Source organism: Hipposideros armiger, unplaced genomic scaffold (assembly GCF_001890085.2).
Source record: "Hipposideros armiger isolate ML-2016 unplaced genomic scaffold, ASM189008v1 scaffold_64, whole genome shotgun sequence".
Taxonomy (NCBI): Eukaryota; Metazoa; Chordata; class Mammalia; order Chiroptera; family Hipposideridae; genus Hipposideros; species Hipposideros armiger.
Window position 1 is genome coordinate 4,823,257 of NW_017731414.1, and position 17,117 is coordinate 4,840,373.

At 59.1% G+C, this 17,117-nt stretch overlaps 2 protein-coding genes across 11 annotated transcripts in view; both read left to right on the top strand.

Annotated features, from left to right (window-relative positions):
• Positions 1-252: 252 nt before the first annotated feature.
• FGF17 (fibroblast growth factor 17) lies at positions 253-5,521 on the top strand. Of its 3 annotated transcripts, none has more exons than XM_019641922.1 (5): positions 253-377; positions 561-597; positions 3,534-3,711; positions 3,961-4,067; positions 5,170-5,521. In XM_019641922.1, the coding sequence occupies exons 1-5, from the start codon at positions 343-345 to the stop codon at positions 5,461-5,463; spliced, it is 651 nt and encodes a 216-aa protein (XP_019497467.1). In that variant the 5' UTR covers positions 253-342; the 3' UTR covers positions 5,464-5,521. The 3 variants fall into 3 exon arrangements, with proteins under 3 accessions (XP_019497467.1, XP_019497468.1, XP_019497466.1); XM_019641923.1 differs by having other exon boundaries at positions 3,567-3,711; XM_019641921.1 differs by lacking the exons at positions 253-377; positions 561-597 and having other exon boundaries at positions 2,845-3,711; positions 5,170-5,473.
• A 621-nt stretch (positions 5,522-6,142) lies between these two features.
• Positions 6,143-17,117, top strand: part of DMTN (dematin actin binding protein) — a 21,175-nt gene continuing 10,200 nt past the window's right edge. Inside the window, exons 1-2 of one of the 8 annotated variants that reach the window (XM_019641913.1) lie at positions 6,143-6,402; positions 11,594-11,801. The gene's annotated coding sequence lies outside the window, so the exon portion shown is untranslated. Of the gene's footprint in view, positions 6,403-10,457; positions 10,624-11,593; positions 11,802-12,215; positions 12,303-13,689; positions 13,962-17,117 lie in introns of those variants that run through there. The other 7 variants (XM_019641912.1, XM_019641920.1, XM_019641914.1 and 4 more) reach the window with 7 other exon arrangements.

The window sequence follows — 17,117 nt, forward strand, 5'->3', positions numbered from 1 at the left end:
AGGGCCAGCCTCCTGTGGAGAAGGCTCCAGCAGCCTCATCCTCTGCGCTCGCTCGGTAGCCCAGGAAAGGCTGGCAGCTCCGCCACTGGCTGCTTTGCAGTCTCACTGGCCGGGAAGGTGGACACCTCACACCTCAGTCTCCCAATTACGCCCTCCTCCCCCTCCTCCTCCTCCTCCCCTCTCTTCTCTCTCCTCCTCCCCTTTCTCTCCTCCTCTCCCCCCTGAAAACCTGTTGCTTGAAGAGACCTTGGCTTCTCTGGGACTCTACCCCTGGGGACTGCCTATATCTGCTCCTGAGTTTGGGGAGCAGGGGGGCAACTGCCCCAAGAAACCTCTCCGGCGATGGGAGCCGCCCGCCTGCTGCCCAACTTCACTCTGTAAGTGCGCGGCCTCTCCGACTGGAGTTTTGTTGCCATCTCCAGCCTCGGGCAGCCCTAACCTTCCCGGGACTCCCACACAGACAGCGGGTGGGTCCGGGGTGTGGGCGGGGGCGGGCTCCCGGTGCACCCTGGGCTGGCTGAGGGCACCCACACTTGGGTCCGCCTCGTGTCCCCACACAGGTGCTTGCAGCTACTGATCCTCTGCTGTCAAACTCAGGTAGGTGAGCTGTCCGCACTAGCTTCTCCCCATCTCTCCCACCCCACCCAGTGGGGGAGGGGGCAGTCGCCTTCTGGCGGACAGAGGCACATTCTGGCCCCTCCCCGGGTCCAGGATGCTCTGAGGTTTTGGGGCGTGTAGGGGGGTGTCAGCCTTTGGAGGGGTTAGGGGAAGGGGCTATGGCAAATTTGGGGATTGTCTAAGGTTTTTAATCTGTCTTCCCTCCCATGGCCCTCCCTACTTCCCCTGGGGTCTCTGCCTCTCTCTCCATCCCGGAGTCACCCCAAGGCTAAGTGTGAGGGCAGCCCAGGCTTAAGGGATGGAGCTGGGAGTGGCTAGGAGAGAGCAGAGGTGATGGATCAGGTGAGGCTTGTACCTGAAAGGACAGGTTTCTATGCAAAACCACCTATGTGTTCCACTCACGACTCTACTCCCACCAACATGGATGTCCTGGGGGGGGGTGCTCTCCTGGGGGTCACTGTCCTGGGGGGTCATACAGGCAGTCAGGATGCCCAGCCAGGGCAGGTGACTCCTTACCTACAGGCAATGAGGTCAAACCCGAAGAGGTTGTTTGGGACAAGATTCAGGGTTGGCAGGGTTGACTCCTCCACGATCCCCCCACCCAAGTAAGTCCCCCCCATGCCCACCTCCCCCTAGCCCCAGCCCCAGTGCGAGGCTTGGTCCCTTTTTGTGATCCTCCATGAAAGTGCAGCTATTAAAATGCACTGGTCCAGAACCGCGCTGGGGAGATGGTTTGGCTTTCCCAGGCCAGAGGCCGCTTCTCTTCCTATCCAGTGGGGACTTTTTTTGAAGGTAAATGCCTTTTCTCTGGGAGAGGGGAAGGGGCTGCCTTTGAAGCAGTGGGGGGGTGGGAGAGAGGGAGAGAGAGACAACCCCCCCTTTTCCTTCCCCCTTTTGCTCAAGCCCCCGTTCCAGGCCTTTTGCTTCACACATCCAGGGAGAGCAAGAAGAAAGCCCCCCAGCCTGGCCGGGAGGGGGCTGGGGGTGGGTCCAACCTGTTCTGGAAAGGGAATTAGCACAATGGTGCGGCTGGCCTGGCGTTTATGGCCTGGCTGAGGCCCCATTCAGGACTCAGGGAAGGTGGCAAAGCTGTCCTTTCCCCCTTGAAGTGCCCCCTCGCCCCCCTTGGAGGGGGGGCCAGCAGGCCGGACCACAGCCATGCTTGAGGGGCTGGCTGACAAGCAGCTGTCTGCTGCAGTGGAAGGGGAGGTCCCCCCCGCAGCGGGAACATGAAAGGGACAGGCAAGGTCCCGCGGGGAGAGCGACTTGTGGGCTGTGGGCTGTGGGGGGGCGTGGGGCTGCTTTTGTGCAGGGCTTGAAGGGGGACAAGGAGAGGAGGGGGCTTCAGGGGGGCCCTCCCTGCTCCTGACCTGGAACAGACAACCAGAAGAAGGCTGCCCGCCAAGAGGGGCGGAGGGCCTGAACCTGGGCCAGGAGGCTTGGGGCTGGGGACAGGCGGACTCCACCGAGGGTCCTGGGCCAGCCAGACCCCACCCCTTGGCAGGAAGGCCGGTCCCCCAGCCCAAATTCGGGCCTCAGGTTTTTCCAGGATGGGGCGCGGGGTGGGCTGGGGTCTCCTAGGCTGGGGTCCTGGAAATGGCTCCTGACCTGTGGACAAGCTGAAGTGGGAAATGAGCAGTGACACACATGAAGAGTTAACCCGGAGCAGGTTACGCTGTCAGCCTCCAGCAGCTTCTTCGCCTCCCCTTCCTCAAAGCGGACACTTCTCACCCGTCCCTCCAGGAGAGAGTGGCCCTAACAGATGCTGATCTGAGGCTAGCTCTGTCCAGAGAGTTGCCACTGGGCCTGGGATAAAGGTGGACTTAGAGACTGGGGACAGGGAAAGGCTATGCCCGCACAGGCCCCGGGTTCAGGTGAAGAGAGAAGCATTTTAGTGTCAGAGCTGAGGCTGTGGCCAGCAGCTGGGAAGTGTCCTCCAGGGGGCACCTTGCTGGAGAGAAAGGGCAGGAAGTGGCCTCCTGCTAGTGCTGCAGATGGGTAAGGAGAGTTCTGCCTGGACCAAGTACTTGTCCTGACTTTGTACGCCACCGTGCTTGGGTGGAAACGGCGCCTCGCCCCTCCTGGGGAAGAGGGTGGGTGGCAGCATGGCCCCCGGCTGGCTGAGAGCCTCTGTTACATTGTGGCACAGGCAGGGCCCCTGACAGGCACAGCCCTTGGCACACCGCTGAGAGCGCCTCTCGCTGCTTGCTGCCTTCACCTCCCTCTGCTAAGGAGGCTCCTCGTCCTTAGAGGAGGGAGGAATGCTGGAAGGGGCCTGGCTTGTCTGAGCGAGGAGGCAGGGGAGCAGGGCATGACTCAGGATTCTACAGTTAGTGCTGTAAAAAAAATGCTTACAGGGGTGCTGGAGCCCCCATAATGCTCTCCCATGATCCTAACAGACCAGCCGCTGTCTGTGCATGTGCTGGGGGTGGGGTCCTTCAAGGCCAGTGGGAAGGATGGAGGAGAAATCTGGTTGTCCTGGCTAACAGAGCCAAGACCCTGGAGTCCTGGAGAGGGGACGAGCTCCAATGCTACAGGCAGGACGGGTTCTGTCTCTAATTGGCTGTGTGACCCTGTGCACCTCCTCCATAGAATGTGGGGATCAGATATCAGAACTTTGAGGGTTCCTTCCAGCTCCTAGAGTCATGATTCCAAGTCTGCCCTGTATCATCATAAAGTGTCCCCCAAGCCTGGGCAGCCACCAGTTCTCTGCTCTAGGCCAAGAGGTCATGGCTGGCTCAACCACTGGCCTGACAAGGTCATGGCCATATGCCCCCTTCACCCTGCACCTCTACTTCCCAGGACAAATGGCCTGCCCCCGCCACACTCACCTCTGCACCCCTCTCCCCTGGATGGACCGGTGGTGGTGTCACCCAAAGCAAATTGACACTATTTTTCCCTTGGTAACCGCAAAGGGGGAGAATCACCCGTCTCCTAATTTTAACCAGTACGTGAGGGACCAGGGCGCCATGACTGACCAGCTGAGCAGGCGGCAGATCCGCGAGTACCAGCTGTACAGCCGGACCAGCGGCAAGCACGTGCAGGTCACCGGGCGTCGCATCTCCGCCACTGCTGAGGATGGCAACAAGTTTGGTGAGACCCAGCCCTCACCAGAGGCCACCCACACCCCTGGCCAGCCTCACCTGGTCCATCTCCAGATCCCGTGTCAGGGTGGAGGCCACGGGGGAGCAAGGAGAAGCCACTTGGAGGAGGGTCCCCAAGGGCCTCCCCATGCTCCCCACCCGAGTTCGGTGGAGGTCAGGTTGGTTGGTGGGTCCCCTGCTACCCGCTGGGCTGGCAACTCCCATGGACAGAGGTCTCTCTCCCCCTCCCCTATCACAGCCAAGCTTATAGTGGAGACAGACACGTTTGGGAGCCGGGTACGCATCAAGGGGGCTGAGAGCGAGAAATACATCTGCATGAACAAGAGGGGCAAGCTCATCGGGAAGGTGAGGCCCGGAAGACAGAGCAGATGCTTGATCCGGTCGTCTAGGGTGGGGCACGCAGGGCCCAACCTCACCCCACTTCCCTCTTCGGGGGTGGATGCAGGACCATGACTCTTCTGCTGTCACCCACCCACCACTCTGCTACTCTCTGCCCTCTCCATTTTAATGAGTCCCTCGGGGTCTACAAGCACTCTGAGGACACTGGCTGACCCATAGGGTCCTTGGCCCAAATTTATCGGGTATTTCCCAGCATCGATGAGTAAGAATTTCAGCACCTACATGATGATGCAGCCCTTGTGTTGAGGGTTACATGCTAATCAGGGTTGAGACTGAGCATTCATTCAGGGCCAAAGGCTCCCCCAAGGTGAGAGGGCTTCACAGAATCCAACAGCAAGATGCACACGAACCACCTGTCAGCGTAACTAACGGCCAACTAGCCTAAACACCTACTAGTGTAGTGGCCTACTCTGCAATGGTGGGGCCAGCACTGGGGTGCAAGGGTGAAGTCCATCTCCTTTGGCATTGGTCAATCCTTGGCTTCTGATTCTGGCAGTTCTCACCAAATAGCTGCTGATTTTTTCCAAGCCTCAGGCTACTCATCTGTACAAGTGGGCATAGTGTCAGGGTTATCTACAGGGTCAAAGGGGTGCCTGTGTGGCTCTTGACACAGCCAGTGTCTATAAATGTTTGCCCCTTCTTTTCATCAGAGATGGGTGCCTCCTTTCCCTCCACCCAGCAACACCATTCACCCAGGCTGAGGACGGTTCTCGTGCACAAGTGCCCACTGGGTATGCACGGAACTGCACAAGTGCCTTGATTTTTATGCCACATCTCAGGAAACTGAGGCTCAGCATAGCTAAACACCTCATTCAAGGTGTACAACTTCCAAATGGCAAGGCTGTATGTAAGTTCAGATCTGACCCCAAGCAAAGCCTGTTCCTTTCTCCCACCTTTGCCTCTCCAACAAGAGTACCATCTCACCAGCCAGAAATCCTTGGGCTGCCAGCCCCTGATGCTCCCTGTCCATCCTCAAATAGGCCCATTCGGCAGCTAAGCCGGACAGGGTGGGTGACACACATCCCTCCTCTCCTTCCTTCCCCCGCAGCCCAGCGGGAAGAGCAAAGACTGCGTGTTCACGGAGATCGTACTGGAGAACAACTACACGGCTTTCCAGAACGCCAGGCATGAGGGCTGGTTCATGGCCTTCACGAGGCAAGGCCGGCCCCGCCAGGCCTCCCGCAGCCGCCAGAACCAGCGAGAGGCTCACTTCATCAAGCGCCTCTACGAGGGCCAGCTGCCCTTCCCCAACCAAGTCGAGAGGCAGAAGCAGTTCGAGTTTGTGGGCTCATCCCCCACGCGCCGGACCAAGCGCACTCGGAGGCCACAGCCCCTGACGTAGTCAGGGACACAAGTGCGGGGGCAGCTGCCCTTCACCAGCCTTCCTATCCCCTTCCCTTCCTAATCCAAAGACAGGGCCGGGTGGAGGAGGGCTGCCAGAGCCCCACAGGAGGGCCCTGAGGACCGACCAGCAGCAGAGCCCCAAACTGGAGAGGGGCAGGACTGGCATCAACCAGGGCTGGGCCTCAGGGCAGTGTCCTGGACCTCGCCCTGGCATAGGCCCCCAGGGCTGGGGCAGACCCCAGGAGAAGAGCTGTAGTGTCCCCTGGACTCAGAACCCTGAACCAAGAGGCAAGGTCAGCAGGTTCAAGGCCTTGCAGACACTGTCTGGAGGTAGCTCTCTTCCAATTCTGTTCCCTTTGTCTCTCTCAGTCTGCCCCCAGCCTCCACACTGCTCCTGGCCAGGCTGTAGGAAGGGCCTTTCGTTTTTTGTTTCTGGAAAAAAAGAAAAGGGAGGAAAAAAAGAGGGTTAACCGTTCTTCACATTCCACTACCCAGGCCTGCACCCCCACCCCCAGCTCCCAGCCCCAGAATAAAACCATTTTCCTGCAAACGGGTGATCTGAAGAGGGTGGAGGTGGAGGGATCCAACTCCCAAACTCCACTGGTGATAAACTGGCTTCTCCGAGAGGCGCGGGAACGCGCAGCGCCCAGGCCCGGGCGCCGGCAGGTGCAGAGCCGCGCGGGGCGGGGCGGGGCGGCCTCGAGGGTACGCAGGCCTGGATGGCCTGGGAGGCCCGCAACTCCGCCCGCGGGAGCCCAGGGCGCCCCTCCCTCCGCAGGCTCCAGTTTCCTGGCTCTCCCGGCGCGTCCCGTGCTACCTGTTGGGGCGCAGAGAACCCACACCCTGGGGCCGAGCCTCGGGCCGGGCGGGCGGGGCAGCAGGCCCGGCGCCCCTGCTGCTGATGCCGCCTGGCCGGGAGCAGGATTGCTTTTTTCCGGTGAGGAGGGTCGGGGCGGGGGAGGAGGGCGCGGGGGCGTGGAGGGGGGAGCGGGGACGAGAAAGTGTCCCCTCGTCCTCCCAGGTTCGCTGCGGCCCGGCGGGGGCGCACCAGAGGGGAATCGCAGTTAGAGGCGGCGGCCCCGCGGCCCGGGGAGGGGGCTGCCCCCCCCCCCGGAACCTGTCTCGGGGGCTTTCCCAGACGCCCCGAGGTGCGCATCTGGAGGGTGGAACTCAGAGGCCATAAAACCCACCTCTTTCCTCCGTTCGCACTGGCTTTTAATCTTGTCAAGGGGAGGCCCTTCCCTGGAGGTCTCTGTGCTTGGGGGGAAGCAGGCCCATGGAGCTCAGTCTGTGGGACCCCCAGCCTCAGTTTCCCTCCCTCTTCCTGAGAATATATTGGGGAAGGGGATCATGGAGAGAGAAGCACAACGATGAAAGACACCCCTTCTCCCCACTTCTCCCAAGCGTGGCCTAAAAATCGGGACAGAATGGGGAGTTGTGGAGGGGCTTGGTTTAGTCCAACCGGGAGGAGAGGGAAACGGCAGTCCAAATTGACGGGGGTGGGGGCTGGGTCACTCACCTCTCCCTTGCTGAGAACTGGAACCCTGTCTGACACCCCCAACTCGGGGCAATTTAGACTGCGGCAGCCAAGAGGGAGGTCCCCAGGCCCCAGGACATTCTCCTTCCAGCTTGTCATAATTGCTTTTCACCAGGCAGGGTTTTTTTCTCTCCCCCCAATCACAAAGAGCCTTAATCCCCGTGAAAACTGCAGGAAACGTCTTGGGAGTCATTTTCTGGGGTGTGTGTAGGGAGGGTGGTCTGCAGCCACAGCTGATAACCGGTGAGGTCAATGGGATTTTCAACTCAGGGGCAACGCCCAGCAATTACCTGAGAACAAAGGGTTGGGGCACCCAGGTGTGGAGGACTGGACTTGGGGGGCTGAGAGAGGGGCCTGGGAAGGAGCTGCGTTGGGGAGGGGGAGCTCTTACAATCCCTCTGATTTCCGCAGGAATTTGAGACATTCTTTAAAACTCTCGACTGCCTCCCCCCAGCCGGGCTCTCAGGCCCACCCCCACCCTCCCTGGCTCGGGTTAGAGACGGCTTCAAAGGTGGACGGGGCCCTTTGTCTTGCCTCTGCTTTCTTCTCTGCCTTTCTCGGCCCCTCCCTCCCTCTCGTTGACCTCCCCAGCACAGATAGGCCTCTGGGGGCCGGCTCCAGAAAGCCCTCACTGTTTCCTTCCTTGGTGTTTGAGGTGAGACCTGGCGGGGAGGGACAGAATACAGAAGGGTGAGGGAGGAAGGCAGCTTGGAGGCCTGTGCCATCTCAGAGAGTGTGGGTGCCCCACCCCAAGCCTGAGCCTGGCCAGTCGGATGCCTGTTTGTGGCCTTGGGCCCCTGGCAGGGCTCTCTGAACCTTCTCGTCACACCATTTGGTGCCTCTGCCGAGGCCAGGCTCTCTACACAGGGCACCTCTTCATGCTCTGGGGAAGTCTGTTCAACTCATTCCCTCTGAACTGGTGATTTTGAAGATGCTGACAGGACGGGGCCAAAGGAATGGAGGTCTAATCCCGGGGCCTCAGAGGGAGTTAAAGGATATGAGTGTGTGATGGAAAGGAGGCTTCCTGTGGGCCTCAGACTGCCCCACGCCGGGCTGCAGCAACCTGGTTGCTTCTGGGTGCCCAAAGGCTCTAAGCAAGTGTGCGCGGAGGGGTGGACACAGTGGGGCAAGACTGAGGGCAAGAAGAACACATCCGTCTCAGGGGAGGGCGTGACAAGGTGGAGGGAGACGTGCCCCAGATCCCGTGCCTGTTTAGGATTACCAAGAACTCTAGCTAAGAATAGCCTCCATATTGATCTCCCTTCTCTGTCCTGTCCTTCAAACAGCCAGATGAGGCAGAAGGGAGCCAAAGCAGGAAGTCAGAAGGGGAGTCCACTCATTTTAGTCCTTGCAAGCTGGCTTCTGCTTGCCGCACTCCATTCAACCCTGTCCATCAGACTCCAATGGCAGTGACTTTCCAGTCACCAACCCAGAAAGCCTTGCCTCAGACCTGCATGTGCTCAGCCTCACAGCCCTGGACACTGCCAGGGAGCACCCCGTTTGAAGCTCTTTCAGCCTGCCACAGGCTGTCCTTTTCTCGTTCTCTCCCTGCTTCGGTCTTCTCTTTCCTGCCTCCTCTTCGTAGAAACGTTCCCTACGATACCTGCCATTGTCTTCTCTCCTCGTTCTTCATGCTGTCTCTCCCTGAGCAGACCAACATCTCAACTCTCACCCCCTTGCCCATGGCTGCTTTCTCCTCCAAACTCCGGAACACCATTGTGAGACCTCCCTGGGATGTCTCATCACCTTTAAGAACGCTGGCAAAACAGCAACCCTTGCTGTCCCACAAGCTCACTGTGCCCATCTTTGTTCATGAGGTTCCCCTTGCCTAGCGTGCCCTCCTCCGGAAAGCTTGCACGCCCAGACCGCAGCCATCTTGTCTGCCCCGTGGACTTTCCCACTCTCTTGGGGGAAGTGAAAGGGTCCACTGTGCTGGTGTGTACACCCTTGCCGTATGGCACATATCACAGCTGGTCCAGACTGTACTAATGCTTGTGTCATGGATCTGCTAGGTAGCAAGTGCCTCAGATGTAGAAATAGTCCGTCTGTGCCTCTCCCGCCCGCCAGTAAGGATTACACCAAGTAAGGATTTACTGAGGGAATAAACCAACGGAAAGCCCAGAAAGGCATCACTGGCCCACACCCTTCAGTCCATCAAGGGGGAGTCAGGATGAGAAGCCAGAATCTGGTCTTCACTCTCCATCCTGAGGTAGACTTGGGAGGAGAGGGGTCCTAAGCCGTGAATCCAAACATCTATCTATTCCCTACAACATGCAAGCACTGTGCTAGCTGGCCCTTCATTAATAAAAAAAGATGGACAAGATATTGTGTCATCCCCTATCAAGCTCCCAAGACACTTGAAATTCAATTGGGCAGATAAACCCATAAAAAGGCATTTTTGTGTGTGTGTGGCCGGGGGGAGACTTTTGGAAATCCCTCTATGGCACCTAAGATAGCAAAGTAGCATTTGGCACCTCCCAAGAGTGAAAGAGGAAATAAGACGCTAACATGCACGGGGGCTCTGGCAATGTGCCAGACAGTGCCCCAGGCAGGCTCACATGGAACCCCTTATGTAGAGGGTAAGATTATTCCCATGTAATGTGTGGGCCAGCTCAACACACAGATGTGTTAAATCATTCACGGTCACAGCCAGCGAGCATCACAGTCTAAATTCTGTCCTATCTTCCACACCTTGAGTGGAATGTTCTCCACTCCCCGGCCAGGCACAGTGGGTTCTAGGGTGGGAGAGTGCATGGGGCAAGGCAATTGGGAAGGACTGGGGTTTGCATGCTCTTTCAGAACAATCGGGATTTCAGCCAGCAAAGACATGCAGCGTGAAAATACTGAGAGTGAAAACAGAATAAGAAAGGCCGTGAGGCAGGAAAACGTGAGGTGTGTCCAGGGGAAGGTGAGCAGTTGATCAGTTTGGCTCCAACTAAAGGTTTGCATAGAAAAGGGGCAGGGAGTGACTGGGTCGCATCATGGAGAGTTTGGTCTTTATGCTGTGGCAAGGAAGAGAGAGTAAGGGGCTTTGAGAAGGGGAGTGAGCAGATGCAATTGTGGGGTCAGCGTTTGGGGTAGCAAGCTGGGGGCTGAGGCTCTGGGGTCCAGGGGATAGAGGGTCTAGTGGTTGTGGGGGGGACATGGTTTCCAAACTCTGATGAGAAAAGGTCCCTTCTAGGCCCTCGTCCTTCCTTGTATTCCTCTGGTCCAGTTTTCTGTCACCTTTCCCTTCTCCTTAGGTGCCCAGATGCCCTAGTCAGCCTCTCTGAGAGTTAATGTTTAGACTGCACAGGCACGGGGTAGGGGGGGCGGCGGGAGGGGAAGAGTCCCTGGTGCTTCCCCTCCCTGACAGGTTCATGCATGAGGCGGGACAAGGGGCACTGGAGTGAGACGGAGAGAGAGGGCAGAGCAGCCTATTGCACAGGCCCTGGGGAGGGGGCAGGCAGCAGGGCCAGAGTCCAGCCAGGACATCTGGCACCGGTGACCTTGCTGGGGAAAGGAGTTAAGAAGTAGGTGTCCTGGGCCTAGGACGGCCTGCCTTCGAGGGGCAGGAGCCCCAGCCCCTACTGTGGACTAAGTGCCCATCCTCAAGGCCCCAAGGCAATCCTGAGCTTAAAGGTACGCTAGCCCTGTTACCAGCGTTCTGGGTATGGCCAAGCAGTGCCCAGGAAGCCCACCCAGGGGCCTGGGCTAACAGGCACCGGCTGTTTGGTGTTGCCTGCTTCTGGGGGGACGATTTTGCCTTCCCTCTCATCCCAGCCTGACGGGGAGGCAGGCAGGCAATGGGGGAGGATCTGCAGCTGGCCTTGAGGATTCTGGGGCCTTACCAGGAGGAGGGGGTTGGAGACAGAGCAAGGATCTGCATAGGATGAGGTGGAAAGGCAGCATGGCAGGCTAGACAAGGGTGTCTGGCCTGGGAGTGCCCTCTGGACCCCACCCCCCAACACACACACACACACACACACACACACACACACACACACACACACACACCAGGATACCTCCCAGCAAGAAATGACCTTGACAGCTACCATACCTCAGGTCAACAGAGGGAGCCCTAACTCTGCAGTCCCCTTGGTTCCAGGGCTGGCTGGCTGAGGATTTTTCCTGCCCAAGGTGGCTCTGCCCGTGGAGGGACACTCCTACGGAGCTGGTGGCAGTGCGAATGAGCTTTGTGGGACTGGAGGAGGGCTGTCCCAGGCTCTGACTTGCTTGTAGGTCGAGGGGAATGAGAGGTTTGGGGACTAGGAGGGCGCTCAGGGATAGCAGAGGTCACATAGGGGCAGGGTACCTGGGCCTGCAGCTGTGTGCCCACCCCAGCCATGCCCCGTCGCTCCTCCTTCCTGCCGGAAGCCACCCTCTCACCCTTCAATATAGACTATCTCTCCCTTGTTCCTACTGCTCTTCCTTAACTCCACGCTGAGCTTTCTGGACTCTTTCTCCAAGGCTGGCCTGCTCTCTGGCCCTGAACTAAGGTTCTCCTGAGGCTGCCCCAGGGGCCAATCCCAGAGCCTTGTGGGAGAGGGAAGGGGAGAGCGGTGGCGCTGGGTGGGAACCCCGGCTCCTGAAGCTCGCCCACTCACCCCAGCAGAGAGGCCAACCTCAGGCCCCCTCCCTCCATCACTGAAGAGGCAGTAGGAGCCATAGCCGCCTCCTCCCCCCTCCCTGCCGCCTCCTCGGCTGAGCCGGCAGGTTGTCCTGGCAACGGGAGGCGGAGAGGAGATGCGCCGAGGGATGGAGGTGTATGTCACTGAGGAAGCTGCCGTGCTCCTGCCCCACGCCCCAGGCCCTTGAAGGTACCGTGAACCCTCCCCACTCCTTCCTGCCCTTCCCCTTGACCCCCCCCTCCCCATCCAACATGCTTGTTGCCTTGAGGAGAATGCTCCCCTCCTTCCCAGCCCCGGAAGACTGTTACCCATTCCTCATGAGCCACCTCTCTCCAGGCCCCTGTCCGTAGCAGTCCTTTCCAGCAGCAGCTCATTCCAGCCCTCCCTCTGGGACCCTTGCACAGGAAGACAAACCTCGTGGGGGTGGGGTCTGGTAAGGGGTCAGAGAGAGCAGGGGAGGACCCGAGGTTGTGGGAAAATCGCCGGTCCTAAAGGCTGAGGCGCAAAAGCGCCTGGCACTTGGTTTCCTGGATGGGAGGAGGGAGGGAGTGCAGGCCTGGGGTGGGGCCAGGGCAGTAAGGGTGGAGTGGAAGGGAGAGTGAACAGAGAGGCTGGCAGAGGCCGGGCTGGTTTCCCAGGAAGGCCTGGTTCCTCTCCTCCAAGGCTGTGGCCCCTCCTGCGACATCAAAGGTACACCCCCTCCCACATCATCTCCTGGCCTTTTCTTCATGGCTAGATGGATCCTGTGTTCCCCCCACACGCACCCCCACCTGTCTCCTACCTTTCCGCATGGCCCTCTCCCCCGCCACACACACAGCAGCTACGCCGACTCTGTCTACTCTTTCTCAGCCACTCAGCTCCCTGCCTTCTTCATTCCCCCTTTCTTTCTAGAGCCCATCCTTCAGGATTCAATCTTCTCTGTCTTCCACTAACCCAGACACATCCCTCGCTTCCTGTCCCTACCTGTCCCCTCCTGTCCTCTTCTCTTGGAGAAAGAGGTCCCAGGGCACACTCTCACTTGTCCCTCGAAAGACCCTCCCCTCTGATTTTTCATTCAGATATCCCAGAGCCCCCTCCCCAGTTTCTAGATTTCCCTAATGACAGCTGACATATCAGCTGACCAGCTATGGGCAGTGGTTACCAGGGCAACAGCAAGGGCTGCCTAGGTAGGCAGGTCTGTCAGGCAGAGGTGGAGAGGAGGCCGGGGCCAGGGCCAGGGCCAGGGTCAGCTGGCTGGGGTTCCTCCCCTGCCGGACCCTGGGGGTCACAAACGGGGCTCTGCTCTGAACCCAGAGGGACCCAAAAGGCCAGTGACAGGTCTCCCCAGAGACAGGGAAGCCACATCCCTGTAATTCTGTGCTGGGACCTGGGCATCACCTAGCAGGAAGTTCCCTTTTGATGAAGTTGCCTTGGCAAGAAATGGGGTCTTTCTCACTTGAGCCACCACTGCTGTGCTGTGCTCCATTTCCCAGGGGATTCAGGCTCCCAGAGGGCCAGCCCAGTCTTTTGTGCTGAGGACCTGCTTTTTCCAGTCTCCCCACCCGTCCTCCCCAGGAGGGGGTTAATCTTTGGATGATGAATTCTGCCATCTGTGCCCATAACCCCTAGCTCGGGGCGTCCATGCCCTTTAGCACCCCTGGAAGGAAGGGACCCCAGAGGCCTCTGTGGCTGCTGTTAGGTGCTGAGTAAAAATACAGGTCCTTGGAGAAACCAGGTGTTGTCACCCCTTGGTTATCAGTAGAGCCCTGTCCCCCCCACCCCCACCCCCAGACTCACTCTGGCTGTTTATGAGGAGGCTCCAGGGGCTATGTATGTGTAAGCATGAATGTTGCAAGGTTGGGGGTGTGGGAAAGGGAAAAAGGCCGGCGGCTGGCCCAGTCTGCTTCCGATTCTGCTTCGTCATGATGTCGGCTTAATGCTCCTCTTGTTTGAAATGGATTGGGCTGCAGCGAGCGAGGTGGAAGGGCAGACACACACAAACACACCCTGGGCTGGCCACACGCTATCAGCTGGAGGTGGGGAGAGTGAAGGGGAGCTAGCCACCCGCCCGAGGTCCTGCCCACCCGCCTGCCAGACGCAGACTCCCCAGCACGGAGATCCAAGTGCCAGGCTTTTGGAAGAGCAGGGTGGGGGCGAGGGAGGTGGGGGCCCAGAAGGCTAGGTCCTCTCCTTCGCCAGCTCCCCACCACCACACCCCAGCCGGCTTTTTTCCTGTTATTTGTGCTCCGGGAAAGCACAGCTGGGTTCCTGGAAGAGATGCCTGCTACCTAGGACAGGCTGGGACCTGGGCCTGCGCCTGTCCCTGCTTGGCCTGGGGGCTCAGGTCTGGGCCACGCTGTCTGGGAACAGGTAGGTGGCAGGGTCTCCCACTCTCTTTCCCTCTGTGGGCCCTTTGGGCCACAACCCCAGTCTGGGAGAGAGGCTCTGGTGATGGGATGGCAGGGAGCCTTTGGGGAGGGTCACCTGTAGCCCCTTATTCAGTGGGAGAATGGGCCGGGTGGCCAGACCCTAGGACTAACTGGGTTTGATCTGATCAAACAGCCTTCTCATTTAAGGAAGAGGGGCTGGGGTGTTCTATGCTGTCACCCCAGTGCTCCCTTCACCAAGTTGTGTGGGCCCGAAGTCCAAGTGATGGCATGGGGCCCAGGGCGGGCAGGGGACCTGTTCCCTCTTTGCTGAGTGACGGGGAAGGGACAGAAAGGCATTGCCAGCCCCTCTCCCCCCACACCAGGGATCCCCTGGAGGAGAGCAGTTCACACAGAGGCCTGGAAGCCGTTGCTGTGGGGCATACCCCTGGGGAGGGGGCCCTGCGGAGCCTCCTTCCAGGCCTTGGCTGGGAGAGGCCAAATGAAGAATGAGGTTGGGTGGAAGGGGGTGGCCGCAGGCCTGACCCCGGTGCTCTCCTGGGGCTGGGGGCTGACACACTGAAAGGGGCTGGGGGCTGAGCAGACACGAAGGGCCCCCCCCCCAAGGATCCAGAGACACCCCTGCTAGCTCTGCCCAACAGGCCAAGCAACCTTTCCTGGGCAGATGCACCTGGTGTTTCCCTCCCAGGGGACTGTGTGTTGCCAGGGTACCAGGGTCAGGGGAGCAGGAGCAGGTCTAGGAGATGGAGGCAGTCATTCTTTGGCAATGGGTGGCACAGGAAGCCGCCAGGGGATGGATAAATGTGGGGGGCTCTGTGTGTGTTGCTATACGCATTCACAGCTTGGGGAGGGGGTATCGCACATGGTACAAGTGGCTGTGACGTGGAGGACCGGTGGGTGGATGCGAGTGGGTGTCAGTGGCACTGTGTGTCATTGTGTGGGGGCCTCGCTGGAAGAGTGGGGGCGTGATCCTGCAAGCAGATGCATGAGTTCTGCAACTGTGTTTCCGCGTGGGCTCTCCTGCCTGTGCCCACGTGTGAGTCTCGCCTCGGTGCTGCCGGCTTCTTCATGGCCATGTGTGTCAAACACCTGAGGCAGGCTGTCCACTTGGGCGTGCAGGTCTGTAGGAATTCCTCTTTCGGAGCTCGTGTGTGTGTGTGTGTGTGTGTGTGCAGGCCAGAATAGCGATGTCTCATAATTTAGAAAGCTGAATTTGGGGTGCAAGACCCTTGTATGTCCCCCAGCCTTCTCAATCCAGCCCATACAAGTGACGCCACAACCCGCCAACGGGACCAGCTATGAATAGTTGCCAGAGCAGGAACATGCTGAGGACCAAGCAAGCCTGAGGGGCTGAGGGAACACAGAAAGAGGGGCTCCTCAGAGGACAGATGGAGAGGAGAGAGAAACGCAAGTGACACATCTAAGGAACAGGATGGATAGATGCATACTTGTGTGGGGCAGGAGGGGATGCCTGGGCCCGGTCCTGTTGTCATCAGAGCAAAGGGAGGCCAGGGCCTTGTGTAGATCGGTTCTCAGGCCAGGACCTCGATTCTGGCCCACTTGCCCCTGCCTGATGTGAGGGTGCTGTATGGTGTTCACATTAGAGAAATCCCAACCCCAGTCCTAGCAGGTAAAACTGGGCTTTGGAAATGGGGGTGGGAGAGAAGGAGAAAATGAGAGAAGAGGAGGGAGTTATGGCTTTGCCAGCCTTAGGACAGGCACAGGCCTCGGGCTTGGCCAAGGGGAGGGATGCGCTCATAAGCCACCGGCCCAGGGCAGGGAGCCCGGTCCTGCTCTCATCACATCCTTGTGGAGGGAGCATGGATGCCGCCACACACACCCACAGAGCCCACGCTCGGAGCAGGCCGTGGCCGCCCCGTTTCCTCCTCTGGTCCGAGCCTGGCCGTCCTGCCCCTCTCCACCCTGGGACGCTGTTTTGGGAACTGGTGACCTAGCTGGAGCCTGCCTTTATTTCTGGCACTGAGTTGTTGCCACAGTAACTGCGGGGGTGGGGCTGGGAGCGGGAGAGGGTGAAAGGGAAACAGATGGAGGGAGGAAAGATGAAGAAAGTAAAGAAAAAGGGAATGGAAAGCAGACAGAGCGGGGGCCGGAGCAAGGACCTTAGTCACACTGTGAATCAAACGAGAGAGAAACGAGAGGGCAAGGTTCCTGCCCACCCTGAACCCAGCCCACTCGGGCAGCTGGCCTCATTTCATAACTCATTTACTGTCTGCACCAGGCGTGACCCTGCCCTGGGGGCACAGAGACTGACTCCTCCAGCCTCCCTGCTCCTTGTCTACAGGCCAAGCCAGCGGGCAGGAATCTGAGCGGATCCACTGTGTGAGGTTAACACATGGGATTCCAAGTGCCAAGTTCAGATTAAGTGGGATTGTTGGGGACCCCTTGAAAAGAGGATTCGTTGGTTTTGACAGGAGACAGGCCTGGGTAGGAATTGCAGCCTGGCTTCTATTCGGGTGGCCTTTAGCAAGTCAACCACTCAGCCACGGTTTCCTCATCTAAGTGGAGAAAAGGATGGCTTGTGTGAACGCAGACAGGATGCAATGGAGTCCATGACCCAGTGACTGGTGCAGAATGAGTGGCTGGCTTAGCATAGGAGCAGAGGCTGGACCAGAGGACCCAGGCTGCAGGTCTGCCGGTGGAGCCTTCATTTCTACAAGCCACAGTCAGGTCAGCCTCTACCTAGAGCAAGACAGAGTGGGGATGGGTGGGCGGTCTTATCGCCCCATCCAGGAGCTGAGAGGCTCTAGTTGCCATGGAGATTTGGGTGGGCAGTGTGAGGTGGGGCTGGCTGCTAGCTTAGATAAGACAGGCCGTAGCTATGGGAGGGTGGAGTGGACCGGGACGGATGAGGACCTCGCTGCTGGTGTCTGATGGCGGGAGGGGGAGACAGCTGAGATGTCCCTTCCGCCACCTGGGCTTGCCTTCCTCCCAGGTTCTTTCCCTTCCTTCCATCCTGCCCTCCCTTCCTGCTGCAGCCTGACCGTGTGGCCTCTTCCATGGGAGGTTGCTGGGACCTAGGGAGTGCGCGTGCATAGGCAGGGGGTATGGTACTGGGTGAGGGCTGGAGGGGGCTGAGTGAGAGAAGGTGTGGACTTGGAGGAGAGTATTTGGCAGAGGG

Coding starts and splice junctions, on each gene's coding strand:
- FGF17 (XM_019641921.1), top strand. CDS start 3,264: ATGATTCCAAGTCTGCCCTGTATCATCATAAAGTGTCCCCCAAGCCTG. Junction 3,712..3,960: donor TGAGGATGGCAACAAGTTTG/GTGAGACCCAGC, acceptor CCCCTATCACAG/CCAAGCTTATAGTGGAGACA. Junction 4,068..5,169: donor GGGGCAAGCTCATCGGGAAG/GTGAGGCCCGGA, acceptor CTTCCCCCGCAG/CCCAGCGGGAAGAGCAAAGA.